The sequence below is a fragment of the Panulirus ornatus genome, chromosome 55 (assembly GCF_036320965.1).
Source record: "Panulirus ornatus isolate Po-2019 chromosome 55, ASM3632096v1, whole genome shotgun sequence".
In the NCBI taxonomy this organism is placed as follows: domain Eukaryota; kingdom Metazoa; phylum Arthropoda; class Malacostraca; order Decapoda; family Palinuridae; genus Panulirus; species Panulirus ornatus.
In genome coordinates, this window is record NC_092278.1 from 16,775,813 (window position 1) to 16,791,807 (window position 15,995).

A 15,995-nucleotide genomic window follows, 5' to 3' on the forward strand; every position below is an offset into this window, starting at 1 on the left:
TTGTTGTTCGCTGATGATACAGCGCTGGTGGCTGATTCATGTGAGAAACTGCAGAAGCTGGTGATTGAGTTTGGTAAAGTGTGTGAAAGAAGAAAGTTAAGAGTAAATGTGAATAAGAGCAAGGTTATTAGGCACAGTAGGGTTGAGGGTCAAGTCACTTGGGAGGTAAGTTTGAATGGAGAAAAACTGGAGGTAGTAAAGTGTTTTAGATATCTGGGATTGGATCTGGCAGCGGATGGAACCATGGAAGCAGAAGTGGATCATAGGGTGGGGGAGGGGGCGAAAATTCTGGGAGCCTTGAAGAATGTGTGGAAGTTGAGAACATTATCTCTGAAAGCAAAAATGGGTATGTTTGAAGGAATAGTGGTTCCAACAATGTTGTATGGTTGCGAGGCGTGGGCTATGGATAGAGTTGTGCGCAGGAGGATGGATGTGCTGGAAATGAGATGTTTGAGGACAATGTGTGGTGTGAGGTGGTTTGATCGAGTAAATAACGTAAGGGTAAGAGAGATGTGTGAAAATAAAAAGAGCGTGGTTGAGAGAGCAGAAGAGGGTGTTTTGAAATGGTTTGGGCACATGGAGAGAATGAGTGAGGAAAGATTGACCAAGAGGATATATGTGTCGGAGGTGGAGGGAACGAGGAGAAGTGGGAGACCAAATTGGAGGTGGAAAGATGGAGTGAAAAAGATTTTGTGTGATCGGGGCCTGAACATGTAGGAGGGTGAAAGGAGGGCAAGGAATAGAGTGAATTGGATCGATGTGGTATACTGGGGTTGACGTGCTGTCAGTGGATTGAATCAGGGCATGTGAAGCGTCTTTGGTAAACCATGGAAAGCTGTGTAGGTATGTATATTTGCGTGTGTGGACGTATGTATATACATGTGTATGGGGGTGGGTTGGGCCATTTCTGTCGTCTGTTTCCTTGCGCTACCTCGCAAACACGGGAGACAGCGACAAAGCAAAAAAAAAAAAAGTATATATATATATATATATATATATATATATATATATATATATATATATATATATATATATATATGGGAGACCAAATTGGAGGTGGAAAGATGGAGTGAAATAGATTTTGAGTGATCGGGGCCTGAACATGCAGGAGGGTGAAAGTTGTGCAAGGAATAGAGTGAATTGGAACGATGTGATATACCGGGGTGAACGTGCTGTCAATGGATTGAACCAGGGCATGTGAAGCGTCTGGGGTAAACCATGGAAAGTTCTGTGGGGCCTGGATGTGGAAAGGGAGCTGTGGTTTCAGTGCATTATTACATGACAGCTAGAGACTGAGTGTGAACGAATGTGGCCTCTGTTGTCTTTTCCTAGGGCTACCTCGCGCGCATGAGGGTGGGAGGGGTTTGTTATTTTCATATGTAGCGGGGTGGCGATGGGAATGAATAAAGGCAGACAGTATGAATTATGTACATGTGTACATATGTATATGTCTGTTTGTGTATATGTATGTATATGTTGAGATGTATAGGTATGTTTATTTGCGTGTGTGGACGTGTATGTATGTGGGTAGGTTGGGCCATTCTTTCGTCTGTTTCCTTGCACTCCCTCGCTATGGAGGTGGCGATGGGAATGAATAAAGGCAGACAGTGTGAATTGTGTGCATGTGTATATATGTATATGTCTGTGTGTGTATATATATGTGTACATTGAGATGTATGGGTATGTATATTTGCGTGTGGGGACGTGTATGTATATACATGTGTATGGGGGTGGGTTGGGCCATTTCTTTTGTCTGTTTCCTTGCGCTACCTCGCAAACACGGGAGACAGCGACAAAGCAAAATAAAAATATATATATATATTTTTTTTTTTTTTTTTTTCATACTATTCACCATTTCCCGCGTTAGCGAGGTAGTGTTAAGAACAGAGGAGTGGGCCTCTGAGGGAATATCCTCACCTGGCCCCCTTCACTGTTCCTTCTTTTGGAAATTGAAAAAAAAAAGAGAGGGGAGGATTTCCAGCCCCCCGCTCCCTCCCCTTTTAGTCGCCTTCTACGACACGCAGGGAATACGTGGGAAGTATTCTTTCTCCCCTATCCCCAGGGATAATATATATATATATATATATATATATATATATATATATATATATATATATATATATATATATATATATATATATATATATATTATATATATATATATATATATATATATATATATATATATATTTTTTTTTTTTTTTTTTCCGCTGTCTCCCGCGTTTGCGAGGTAGCGCAAGGAAACAGACGAAAGAAATATATATATATATATATATATATATATATATATATATATATATATATATATATATATATATATATATATATATATTCTTTCTTTCTTTCTTTTAAACTATTCGCCATTTCCCGCGTTAGCGAGGTAGCGTTAAGAACAGAGGACTCGGCCTTTTTTGGAATATCCTCACCTGGCCCCCTCTATTCCTTCTTTTGGAAAATTAAAAAAAAACGCGAGGGGAGGATTTCCAGCCCCCCGCTCCCTCCCCTTTTAGACGCCTTCTACGACACGCAGGGAATACGCGGGAAGTATTCTTAATCCCCTATTCCCAAGGATAATATATATATATATATATATATATATATATATATATATATATATATATATATATATATATATATATATATTTTTTTATTATACTTTGTCGCTGTCTCCCGCGTTTGCGAGGTAGCGCAAGGAAACAGACGGAAACAGACGAAAGAAATGGCCCAACCCCCCCCATACACATGTATATACATACGTCCACACACGCAAATATACATACCTACACAGCTTTCCATGGTTTACCCCAGACGCTTCACATGCCTTGATTCAATCCACTGACAGCACGTCAACCCCGGTATACCACATCGCTCCAATTCACTCTATTCCTTGCCCTCCTTTCACCCTCCTGCATGTTCAGGCCCCGATCACACAAAATCTTTTTCACTCCATCTTTCCACCTCCAATTTGGTCTCCCACTTCTCCTCGTTCCCTCCACCTCCGACACATATATCCTCTTGGTCAATCTTTCCTCACTCATTCTCTCCATGTGCCCAAACCACTTCAAAACACCCTCTTCTGCTCTCTCAACCACGCTCTTTTTATTTCCACACATCTCTCTTACCCTTACGTTACTCACTCGATCAAACCACCTCACACCACACATTGTCCTCAAACATCTCATTTCCAGCACATCCATCCTCCTGCGCACAACTCTATCCACAGCCCACGCCTCGCAACCACACAACATTGTCGGAACCACCATTCCCTCAAACATACCCACTTTTGCTCTCCGAGATATATATATATATATATATATATATATATATATATATATATATATATATATATATATATATATATATATATATATATTTATGATATAATGTCTCAAGGTCTGTAACAGCATTCAGGGACTGCTCAAGGCTGCACTACATATGAGAACATGGAAGGCTTGGCGTATCTCCTTTGCGACTATAAGAGCAGCACTGTGTGAGGTCCCTTAGTGTTTGAGGGTCTTCTGTAGTCTTCATTATAGACCTCTCTCTGTTCATTGTAGCTGAGCAAATCCAAGATGTGCTGGTGAATTTACAAAGAAACTATGTTTGTTGCCACTTCTGCAGCATCATAGTGCTGTGATGTGATTTTGAGGTAATCTGCATATGAAGGACCTTCATATTGTGATTTACTCAAGGTCATGGGAGGTCATGTATGAAGAAATTAATGGTGTTGGAGAAGAAATGCAATTAAAGGAACTCAAATGGAGAGTTCAAGTGTTTTTAGAGTTCAAACCATTGTGAGTGACTCTCTCATGGTGGGTGGCATTGAAATTGATGAGCCACCTTTCATCAGTGTTGGTGAGGATGACATCAAATATTTTTGGGGGGAACATTTGTCAAGAAACAGTAATGCATGTTGACTTTTGTCACTGATATTTTCCAGGGATGGGGGATATGGTTGGTTAAAGCCATATAGGATATATAGTTTGAGGTCAGTGTGTAGCATGGCAGTAAAGTAATTGGTTCTGAAGTCATGTTACATATGTGAGAGTAGGCTGTTTTATTTGATTGTTTTGTGGTTTACATTTTCACGGTTCGGATACTGATGATAAAAGTGCAATAAGGTGGTGGAAGGAGGGGGAGCTGGGTAATTTTGAAGGTCTTATGATTGGTATTATTTACATTGGCAAGATTCTAGATGATAGGGATTTTGTTATGCAGCTAGAAGTAGTTAAAGATATCTGTTAGTGCTTGGATTGTAAATGGCCCAAATTGTTGTACATGAAAGTTTGATATTTTGTCAGGGCTTATATTAGGAGAGTTCTCTTATGGTTTTGATTGCATTGATTGTATCACTTGGAGTGAAGGGTGGGTGGGCAGTTGTTTCTGGATGTATACATATATTTATTAATTTGTTTATTTATTTATGATTACTCCAAAGACCCTTTTGGAAGGGGTCTTACTATTACGCATGACCCTTTTTCCAGGGTCTTCTGCAGCTCTAGGGCTGTGTTATACACAGTAGTAGGGATAGAATGGACTCCTTTGAAGCAAGAAGTTCTTTGACAAGACTTTGCTTTGTTTCATCATCTGACAATGATACATCCTGAATAAAGCACATTTTTCAGTTGTTTACTAACATTGAGGAAGTGGAGTTACACATATGCTCTCCCCTTGTTAGTTCATACGTCATAAATTTGTAAGTTGGCCTAATTCTAATACGTCTGACAAATACGAATTATTGGGGGAAAAATTTTATGAACCAATGAAACTTTTTCAGAATTCCAAGGAAAGCCAATATGACGTAAATGATATTTGCAGTATTTTGAAGTATTGAAGATTTTTGGGAGCCGTTTTACGAATTACTGAAGCACATCTTTCAGAATTCCATGTAGTTGAAAAATTAAGCACATTTTTGTAATTTGGTGTAATTCATAAATTGTAGTAGTTCGTAAGGGCCAGAGCCCCAGGCATTACAAATTTTCGGGGTATCCAGTATATATGTACAGGTTGTATCTTTCTCATCCAGTGCCCTGTGGTCTGGAGACTCCCATGGTATGGCATGTTTTGAATCTGCCGATATTTAGTTTGTGGATCTGCTAGTAGGGTGGCATTGTTAACAGCGCTAAGGCACCAAAATCTTTTTACACTGCAGCCAAGATGATTAACAGTCCTGTTAATTTCTTATAGCCCCAAAACAAGTATATAATGCCGATGAATCTGCCCTGTATTGGCATCATATTCCACAAAAAACCCTTGCCCAAGATATTAAGGAGTCTCCATCTGAGGGTAAAGATTCCAAAGATAGGGTAACAAGTCTTGGCTGCAGTATTGTTGCAGGAACACATAAACCAAGCTGATGGTAATTGGTGAGACTGTTTACCTGAGGGCCTTTAAAGGGGTCAATTTCTGTTTTCTGGCATTTTCTATGGCCCGGTAATGGCCAGGTCCCAAGGTTGCCGGATTAAAAAGGTACAACCTGTATATATATATATATATATATATATATATATATATATATATATATCACTTTTTTGTAATAATTTTTTCTTTTTTAAAGCAAGTACTCTTCCTAACACTTCAGATTTTTAATGGAATATCCTTTTTCAAGTGTAAGCCAAGTTTTTACTTTTGTTTTGTTGTGTTTTGTTTTTTATGACCAAATATTGTTAGAATGGTCTGCTTTGTGATTTTTGTGTAGTGGGCCGTGCGTTGTGTTGGGTCACTGGTCTGGTTCATTGATCACACGTTTCTCTCTCTCCTGCATGACAACCCTGCCTAGTGTCCAGTCTCCTTTAGGACCAATCAGTCTCCTCTCAGTTGGCCATCTAACTCACTCACCTTACTCACAGATTCATATTTTCATCTGACCTGTGGTTGCTGCCCATGGTGCTGCTGTTGGTGAAGAAGACTAAAACAGTCCCATTCATCTCATTCCTTCTCAGTTCATTTCATTTCTATATCATCCTCATTGTAGTCTTTCTTCTCCATAATACTCAATTGTCTTTTGTTACAATCATTTCTTACTGCAGAGGGAACTTTGGAGATGGTCCTTGGTAATCATGGAGAACCCCCTTAGATGTAGAAGCTAAATCACTGTTAGTAGTTGCTAATGGCAGCTGTAGTTTCACAATAAAATTGCGCTGGCCCTTACTAGTAAATAGTATATAAACATTTAAATATATCATGATTATATTACCTTATATTAAGGAAAGTTTTACTCTTCTGGTGTGTCTCTGGACACTGCATATGCTCAAAGTTGTTTGTTTTTTATGGTGCCGTTTCTCACATTTTCTTTTGTTTTCCTTTTTTGTATCCCTGCTCGCCGTCTTCATCATAAAAGGATTTCGAGGTGAATATGGAAAGAGATACTGGACTCCAGTATAACTCGTGTAGTGCAGTACTTGGCTGTAGTTGTGACTAGTGGTTCTGTTTTGTTGACCTCTACCACGCGTGTCCTCAGTCCTATCCCCACCCTACACCTGGTCTTCCCCTAGACACTGTTATCCCCCTTCTCTCAGTACCATTGGTGACTATCCAGTTTTATTTTGCTACCTTTCAGTTCCTTGTCATAATTTATGTTTTATATGGCAAACCCAACCACTATTTTGACCAGCTCTGCAGAATCATGTGTCTGGTCAGTTGCCAAACACCAGAAGCATGTCTTAGTCAATCAGCACAAGGAGTCTCTTGAGTTTTAGCCAGGCAGCACTAGGAATCCTGTAACATTAGAGCCAATCAGCACTGGAAGTCTGTAATTTCTTAGCCAATCAGCACTAGGATTATGATATTCCAACCAATCAGATCTTCCCAGTCCGCACACACACAGAGTCCCTATTTTTATTTGACCATCTCTGAAGTATTCCTTGTTTGATTTTGTTGGTTGATTTGAAGTATAGTTTATAGTTTGTAGTGGTGCGTGTATCTTAGATCTGTTTGCTTTGGTATGCTAACAATTACACCATTTGCCTTGATCTGACTGATTTAAACCCATTCATTTTATAATCTCCTAAATTTGTCTTTCATTAAAGTTAATCCTACAATGTGATGTATCAAACTTTTATCAGTGAGGTCATGAGCATTGTGTTTTACTTGCTCTTTCTGAAGCTGTTTCTTGTTTCATCTTTTAAATTCATTTTTTGAAATATTTATTCTTATTTTGAGCTTTGAAAGACAGGAAGTTTAATGATAAACACATGGCTCATTCCATGTTATGGTCATTGCTTTTTTTTTTGCAATATGTAATAGATAAAAAAAAAAATGCTAATATATACGTAAACTCCTACACAAGTTGTCATGAATAATATAGAAGTACAGACAGCCAAAACTTGCATATGAAAAGAATACATGACATTAAATGATATGAAACCCTATATTTTTTTCACAAAGTCACCCTGACCCATGGTGTCAGATATTCAGAATAATTAGTGTTAGGAAATACTACACATGGGATTCAGTTCCTTTACTCCTCTGCAAACCCTAAATCCCTTTTCTTTCTTCTTATTCTGCATTTGTTCTCATTTCTCTTGCATGCTCACTTCTGTCTGTGTTTTAACCAAGAACAGGCATTTGTACAGATGGATGATAAAAGGGATGGAGAGACAATAGACCCATAAGAAAGTACAAAACAGTGTGATCAAAAAAAATTTTATCACCACTATACTACCATAGAAAAATGGAGGTCTATAGTGTGAATTTAAAGGAATGATGAGCTATATTGATAATCCTACAACATTGGTGCGGCATGATGTGCAAAATATTATTTTACCTTTTGATGCTACACAATTAGTCTCCCTCTCCATGCCTTTGCATGTGTTAGGCTCAGCTGTTTATGTTTATGCTAAGAATTCAATAAACATTGTTTCCCAGTAACTACTAGAAAAATACTTCTCACTGGATTTCAAGTTAACTGATGCAAATGCTGATCCTGACACATATGATACACTTTCTGCTAGTAAATTTATTTTTATGTTTTCTGAAGAGATTGTCAATTAGTTGGATGACTTTGTATCAATTGGTGTTTGATAGATCTTTTGAAAAATGTTGGTTTCAAAGTCAGTAATTATATTTGATTATTACATCCTAACTCATCGGCATTCTCTGTATTGCCACTTAAGGTTTGTTCTTGAGCTGATTTTTTTTAAGCCAAAAAAAAGGTGTTACCTTTAATGGAGCCTTAACTTACAACTGTCTTTTGTAATAATGATTAGAGCTTTTAAGTACGTTGATGATATAATACCATGAGTCTGTCAGAAATATCACTGGGTATAAGATAGAGTAAGTCCCATAATTGGAGATATAATGGAATTAAGTTGATGCCCTTATTTTCCATCTGGTGTTGGATTAAGATTACTGAGAATGCTAATATTTTTTAAGAAATGCTCTCAACTTTGCTGTTCTGTCTCTGTGCTTTTTCTGCAGATTATTGGCTAAGCTTTTGTATAAAGTAACAAAGATGTAGAGACTGATGAAAAAATCATGAAGTTGGTTATGGTAAGCTAATAGCCTGTGTTTGTTATTGACACCCAGGTTATGGCTCATGGCCCAGAGATTTGGTAGAAATTTAAGAGTTTTCAATATCATTTTCTTTCAGTTCTTCGTTCGGTTGGACCACATCAGAAAGTGCTTCACTCAGAAAGGAGGAATATTTGTATTGGAGGAGTACAGTAAGTAATACAAGATCATTGATTTCCAAAGATGAATTTTCTCGTCTAGTTTTAGCATCATAATGTCAGTCAGTGAACCTTTTCCTTGCTATGTAAATTATCATTGTCATTTTCAGTTTTTGGTGCAGAAATTATTTTAGTAATAAGAAATTTAAGAAGAGATTAAGGGAGCTTGAAACTCCATGTCACATTTTAAAGAAAATGGGTTAAAAGGAGACATGTATAGCCTTTGAAGTAAGTTTTTTTTTTTTTTCTTTACTGATGATTTAGAAGACTACATGGAAGAAAACATTTCTGGGAATACCTACATGGATATTGATTTTCCAAAGGAAAATTCAGTTTTCATCCATAATGAAAATATAAACAGACGTATAGCAAGCAGTGGAAAAATATTTCAGTAGAAAAAGAGAGGTAAAGATTAACTCAATTAAAGATAGTGAAGAGAAAATGACAAAATAATATTTACCTTGGGACTATTATGAAAACTTTGCAGAATCAGTAAAGGAGAAAGGAATTTAAACAAATGTTGAAACACAGTCAGGGAGAGTGTAGCTATATAATGCTGAAAGTTTAGGAGAATCCAAAGCAGTTTTATAATACAAGGGTTCATTGTTTGCTAGCAAATAGATGAAAAATGAGTGCAATATTACCATTAATGTTAAAAGTAGAGGTCATGTTCTGGCATGGGTGGAGGCTTAGGTACTGTACGTCTCTGATATAACAAATCTATTTTCAGTGGATAAATAAAGTAAATTATTTGCATATGCGCTCTGTACATTTTTTTTTGTATGGTCTTTGTATACTCTTTCATCTACATGTGGGTAAGGCATAGGATCTGGATGACATACGGGATCATGTCCGTAAAGAGTGTGCTTCCAAACTAGCTCTTGATCCTTGCTTGTCTATTTTGTCTCTTTCTTAAAACTCAGACTTTCACTTCTGGAAAGCATAATTTGGAGAAACCCATCCCTAAGAAAGGAGACCATTCTAACCCCTCTTGCTATTGCCATATTGCTCTCACTTTTACTGTATCTAAAGTTTTAGAATTTGTCCTTAACTCTCACTTTCTTGAACACTTAGAATCCACTTCACATCTGTTAGATCACCAATGTAAGTTTTACAGTGCAAAGTATAATGATGATCTGCCCTGTTTGACTTTTATGATCCTTCTCCCTGAAAGATTTTGATGAATCTTTGGTTGTGGCCACTTGACATCTCCAAAGAATCTGACTCAATTTTGCATAAGTCTTTGTTCTTAAAATTCCTTCTTTTAGCTTTTCTTTGTAACTCACTTTCTTGTCAAACCACTGTTGTAGTCATTGATGGAGTGACTCATTTATCTTCTCAACATTGGTGTCCCATTGTATTCTGACCTCTTGTCTACTCTTTTTTCTCTCCAGTAACAGTCTTAAACCTCAAACCTTATTCACTCTTATGCAGATGATTCAGTTTGAGTACTTCAACATACTTTCCCACCCCATCTCACTCAAATAATTGCTCACTCCTTTGTAGTAAACATATCTCTTCTTTTAAATCAGTATCACAGTTAAATTCATTATTATAGAAACCCAATTTCTCCCTCTAACTCTTTTTAAATTTCAATCATTTCCCCATTCATGAATTTTGGAACACTTCAGTTCAACCAGCAGTAATATAAACATGTTGGGCATAGGCAGATTTTCCTGCTTACCTTTGGAAGCCCCTTTTAAAGAACTTTACAAAATCTGCTTCATGAAAGCTGAGGTGCTGAATAGATGCTGTAATTCTTCATCTTTTGTGTTGTTATTCCATATCTACTGTGATTGTAATTATCTCAGTATGAAGTACTGCTTGCATATCTGGGATAGTTCTTCCTCCAGATTTTTCTTACCCAGAGTGAAATCAAAAGCCTTCCATCAAAACATCTCTCCAGGTAACATGTCCATCCATCCATCCCATTTTGTCCCTTGTGATATTAATGCCCTTTCCCTGCTATGCAGCTATTATGTTGGCCACAAGTCTGGTAAGCTGTCAGTGTGTGTTGTTGCCACAAAGGCATGTAATTGGCTGATGTTTCCCATAATTTCTGTATGGAGGCCAGCCACACGAGGTGACCATTATGATACCTACCTTTTTTCCTTGAACATTAGAGTTCCTGAATAACCTTCCTTCTTTTGTATTTTGCTCATGCTACAACATATTTAACCCTTAGATATCGGATCTTTAAGCACCTAAAAAGTTATGATCATCTTCTTTTGTATCCTTGTATTTTTTTTTTCTCATGCACGATGGCCATGATTAAGGCATGTATCTTCCGGTGCTGACTTAGTTATTGTAAAACACTAATGATGAAACTAAGAAAATTGTGGGGAGATTGTGATAAGACATGCAGAAAGTAACATAAAAGATTGTTACCCTAAAGATGAACTAAAGGGAAGGCTACTAGGATTTAGAGCACATGAAATAAGGAAGAACTGCTTAAAGTGCTTTAGTAAATGGAATATATCAATAAAGCACAAGTAGCATATTAAACCTCATGCTGTGTATTCCAGTAAGGTCATTATATAAAGGTCATTGTTGACTTCAAAAGATTTAAAATGTTACAAAGTTTTCATCCAGTCTCATCTATTTGGTAAAACTATTGATTTCTGTCTTCTGTTATATAGTTGTTTTTTTAACTTTTAATGCTCTTTACATTCACTGGTTTATCACTTTGTTTCACTGATCCAACACACAGTAAGTATAGAAGTATTTCTTCATAGTTTTTCCTGCTTAGTTTCTTGTGCCCTCAACTTTTAACTTACTCCTCCTTGATTCACAAAACTGCATTTTATCAATGTTTTCAATTTGATTATGAAACTTTAAAGTTGTGCCTTTGTCTTTCCTTGCCCTTCTCGCTTCCTGTGTACTGTGGCTGCTGTCATCTCCATGTAGCTCAGCTCCCCTATGTCATCGTGTGTGTACAGCCTTCAGTTGGAGCCATGCACTTATAGTGGTGGTCATAGGGGTACTAAGGTACAAAGGAAAGCAGAATATTTTCTCATGCCTACCTAGTGATGGAAGAGACTTCTGTTAGATGTTAATATGATGTCAAGTGGATGCTTAGATGGTGACAGAATATGTAGCACATCAGTTGATATCATAACCTGTTCTCTAAAAGAGTACATGAGTTGATGTCAGCCACTGTTTAAGGGTTAAATCTTTTCACACTACCGCTATTTAAATCTGGGGCATACCTAGTGATCCTAATAAATGATCCCTTTTTCACTTAACAACACTGTGCTTGGAAACTGATTCTTCCTCAAATGTTACATTCAGAATTGCCCTTCATGATTTTTTGATGTCTGAATATGAGTTTGCCGTTTTCTGAAACCCCACAACATTTTTCACTATTCTGTGCAGCAAGGCAGGGTTATTCATGGGAGCACATGCTGTCTTTCTGCTGTAGTGAACTCCAGATAACTAAGTTTTCAGGATTTTTCTGTAGGCTTATTAGAATTGTGAATAACATGTAGCATTTATACAAGAAGCTAGAGTGAACCTGCATTCGTACCATATATGGACTCCATTTTCCCTGATTAAAACACTGTGTATATGCAGACAGCAAGCAAAACTTGAAATGGTGAACACCATCATGGAAGTACTTATCACTGCCAGAACACTGGAAACTCACTATGAAAAGATGAGCTAAATGCTAGGTAAGAATTACACAAGTAGAACTTAGGTTAACTAGGAAATGCAATTAATTGTTACTATTACAGCTGCAAGTTACATTTCAAAGATAATATTACAATTATATTTTTCGTTTTTTAGTAAAGGAGACCTGTAACTACAAGTAACATTTAAAATTACATCGGGGGAAAAAAAGATTTGGACTTTGATCTTGGCCCACCAGAAAGTTTGCTATCTATATTTCCGAAAAGTTCCTAATTTGAACACTATTTGGTCCCAAGGAATTATTATTAAAGGTAAATGATGAGAATGGAAGAAAAGATACAAAAATGCCATGGTAAAGAAGTTATAGATCATTGTCTTAGATGAAAATACTTTGAGCTTATTATCACTTATCTCAGGAATTAAGAATTCTTTTGCTTTCAGATCCTAAAACTCGCTATGTGATACAACGGAAATACAAATCTGCAATGGTAAGTTGAATCAGCTTTCTCAAGTTATTTGTGATGTAGATGTATTTTGTACTCAGTAGAGTGTAATGCATATTGATTACAATTTTGTTTGCCTCATATATTTTGATTACATATTTGAGTGTTAGATGGCAGTTGACCCCAAATGAGATCTGTAGAATAGAAGCAGTCACCCTTATATGAGAACTAATTCTTGATTTGGCTGCTTTGCCTCAAGGTGAAATATACATCCTTTGATACTTGTGGTATAATCCTACACACAGTGTTTCCTGAAACGATAAACCTAAAGTTTTTTCACATACTGGTCTGTATATGTGAAGATGTCAAGGCTGTGTGTATGAGATCCACACCTTCATGTTATGCATTAATTTTTGAAGTTGTGTCACTCCTGCAAGATGCTAGATATTACCAATGAAAGCCTTAAGAAATCATGTGTTTATGACAAAATCATTTACAAAAGTACCACACATCTCACTTTGTATGCTTGATAATACTCCTGGAGTATTCATACATCTGACAGCATTTCAGCATAAGTTAAAGAGTACCTTTACTGTGTACAGAAAATTTTTGTAATTGCCTCATTGAAGGCTTAAGGTATTAAACTGAGCTCTGAAACAGTGAATGTTGGCATTTTGCTGATTTTGAAAAGGCTACTTAACGGCATTGTAAGTTCAGGAGACGGGCTTCATGAGTGTATCACTTTCTTCCTGTACTGTATAAATGGGTGATTTATTTATTTATAATTATCCCAGGATCAGTATCTAAGAAAGAGTCTTGATATTACTAAGAACCTTTCTAAAGTGTCCTAGAAAAATAAGTGAGTGGAGCTAGTTTTTGGAAGCAGAGAGTAAGAAGGGAGTATAGTGTTCTGTATATATTGTAGCATGCTTGAGAAAAGTTGTATAGTTAAATAGAAAAGAGTCGGATGATAATGTTCCATTGATACAGAGTCTTTATGATGGGTGGTGATTATAGTTACCACCCATCAACAACTGAGCCTTAGAGGAAGATCCTAAACTGCATGAAAAAATGGACACAGGTAAGAGCTGTCCTCAGATGATACTCATAGGACTTTACCTTGTTTCCGTAAAGGATTAGAAATACTTTTCAGAATTTCAACATGATAGGCTTGAATCTTATTGACTGCAGTGCAGCTTTTTATTATGATTGAAATGAATTATCCAGAAATATAGTGGTGAAGAAAGTAAGTAAGGTAGTTACTGAAACTAATCTCTGTGAATTGATCATATTTTTCTTATTTTTCTGTCAGCTTTCTTAAACTGCTACCTCTTCCTAACTGCCTTTATGTGGTCTTTTATTCTTACTGTAGTTTGATTATTTCTTGTCTCAACTCCTGTATGATTTTATTCAGATTATGAATTACCTTGAGCAGGTTTTTTGACTTCAGAATTTTCTTGCCATTGTAGTGGGATTTGGTCATCTTCCTGGAAACCATCAGATGTTTACAGTGATCTTCCTTTGATCAAGTTGGACTCAAAACTGCTCGTATTTTCATATTTAACATTTTTGTAGTGTTTTAGTTTGTTCGGTATGAAACTTATCACATGAATACTACATCTAGTAATTAGTCACACTGATTAGAATTCCTGTGTCATTGTCATAGTATATTTGCCCTTTGTCTTTTGACTTTTTTCACATTTATCTCATATCTTGGAATTAAATTTGTTAGTTTATTCCTTACTTGCATTCACCTCCCTAACAACCCCATCCATAAACAAATTAAACAACCATGGAGACATCACACACCCCTGCCGCAAACCTACATTCACTGAGAACCAATCACTTTCCTCTCTTCCTACACGTACACATGCCTTACATCCTCGATAAAAACTTTTCACTGCTTCTAACAACTTGCCTCCCACACCATATATTCTTAATACCTTCCACAGAGCATCTCTATCAACTCTATCATATGCCTTCTCCAGATCCATAAATGCTACATACAAATCCATTTGCTTTTCTAAGTATTTCTCACATACATTCTTCAAAGCAAACACCTGATCCACACATCCTCTACCACTTCTAAAACCACACTGCTCTTCCCCAATCTGATGCTCTGTGCATGCCTTCACCCTCTCAATCAATACCCTCCCATATAATTTACCAGGAATACTCAACAAACTTATACCTCTGTAATTTGAGCACTCACTCTTATCCCCTTTGCCTTTGTACAATGGCACTATGCACGCATTCCGCCAATCCTCAGGCACCTCACCATGAGTCATACATACATTAAATAACCTTACCAACCAGTCAATAATTCAGTCACCCCCTTTTTTAATAAATTCCATTGCAATACCATCCAAACCTGCTTCCTTGCTGGCTTTCATCTTCGGCAAAGCTTTTACTACCTCTTCTCTGTTTACCAAATCATTTTCCCTAACCCTCTCACTTTGCACACCACCTCGACCAAAACACCCTATATCTGCCACTCTATCATCAAACACATTCAACAAACCTTCAAAATACTCACTCCATCTCCTTCTCACATCACCACTACTTGTTATCACCTTCCCATTTGTGCCCTTCACTGAAGTTCCCATTTGCTCCCTTGTCTTACGCACTTTATTTACCTCCTTCCAGAACATCTTTTTATTCTCCCTAAAATTTACTGATACTCTCTCACCCCAACTCTCATTTGCCTTCTTTTTCACCTCTTGCACCTTTCTCTTGACCTCCTGTCTCTTTCTTTTATACATCTCCCACTCAATTGCATTTTTTCCCTGCAAAAATCGTCCAAATGCCTCTCTCTTCTCTTTCACTAATAATCTTACTTCTTCATCCCACCACTCACTACCCTTTCTAATCAACCCACCTCCCACTCTTCTCATGCCACAAGCATCTTTTGCGCAATCCATCTCTGATTCCCTAAATACATCTCATTCCTCCCCCACTCCCCTTACTTCCATTGTTCTCACCTTTTTCCATTCTGTACTCAGTCTCTCCTGGTACTTCCTCACACAAGTCTCCTTCCCAAGCTCACTTACTCTCACCACCCTCTTCACCCCAACACCCTCTTCACTCTTCTTTTCTGAAAACCCATACAAATCTTTACCTTAGCCTCCACAAGATAATGATCAGACGTCCCTCCAGGTATTGGAAAGAGTTTTGGAAAGAGGGGCAAGTATGAAGTCTGTTGTGGATGAGAGAGCTTGGGAAGTGAGTCAGTTGTTGTTCGCTGATGATACAG

The 15,995-nt window shown here is 37.2% G+C and overlaps 1 protein-coding gene across 15 annotated transcripts in view; it reads left to right on the forward strand.

The window, feature by feature from the left end:
- Rab3-GEF (Rab3 GDP-GTP exchange factor) overlaps nt 1-15,995 on the forward strand; it is a 356,394-nt gene that overhangs the window by 322,095 nt on the left and 18,304 nt on the right. For all 15 annotated transcript variants that reach the window (XM_071692889.1, XM_071692877.1, XM_071692876.1 and 12 more), the window contains 2 exons: nt 8,591-8,663; nt 12,741-12,787. In XM_071692889.1, coding sequence (XP_071548990.1) covers nt 8,591-8,663; nt 12,741-12,787 — 120 coding nt within the window. The remainder of the gene's footprint in view (nt 1-8,590; nt 8,664-12,740; nt 12,788-15,995) is intronic.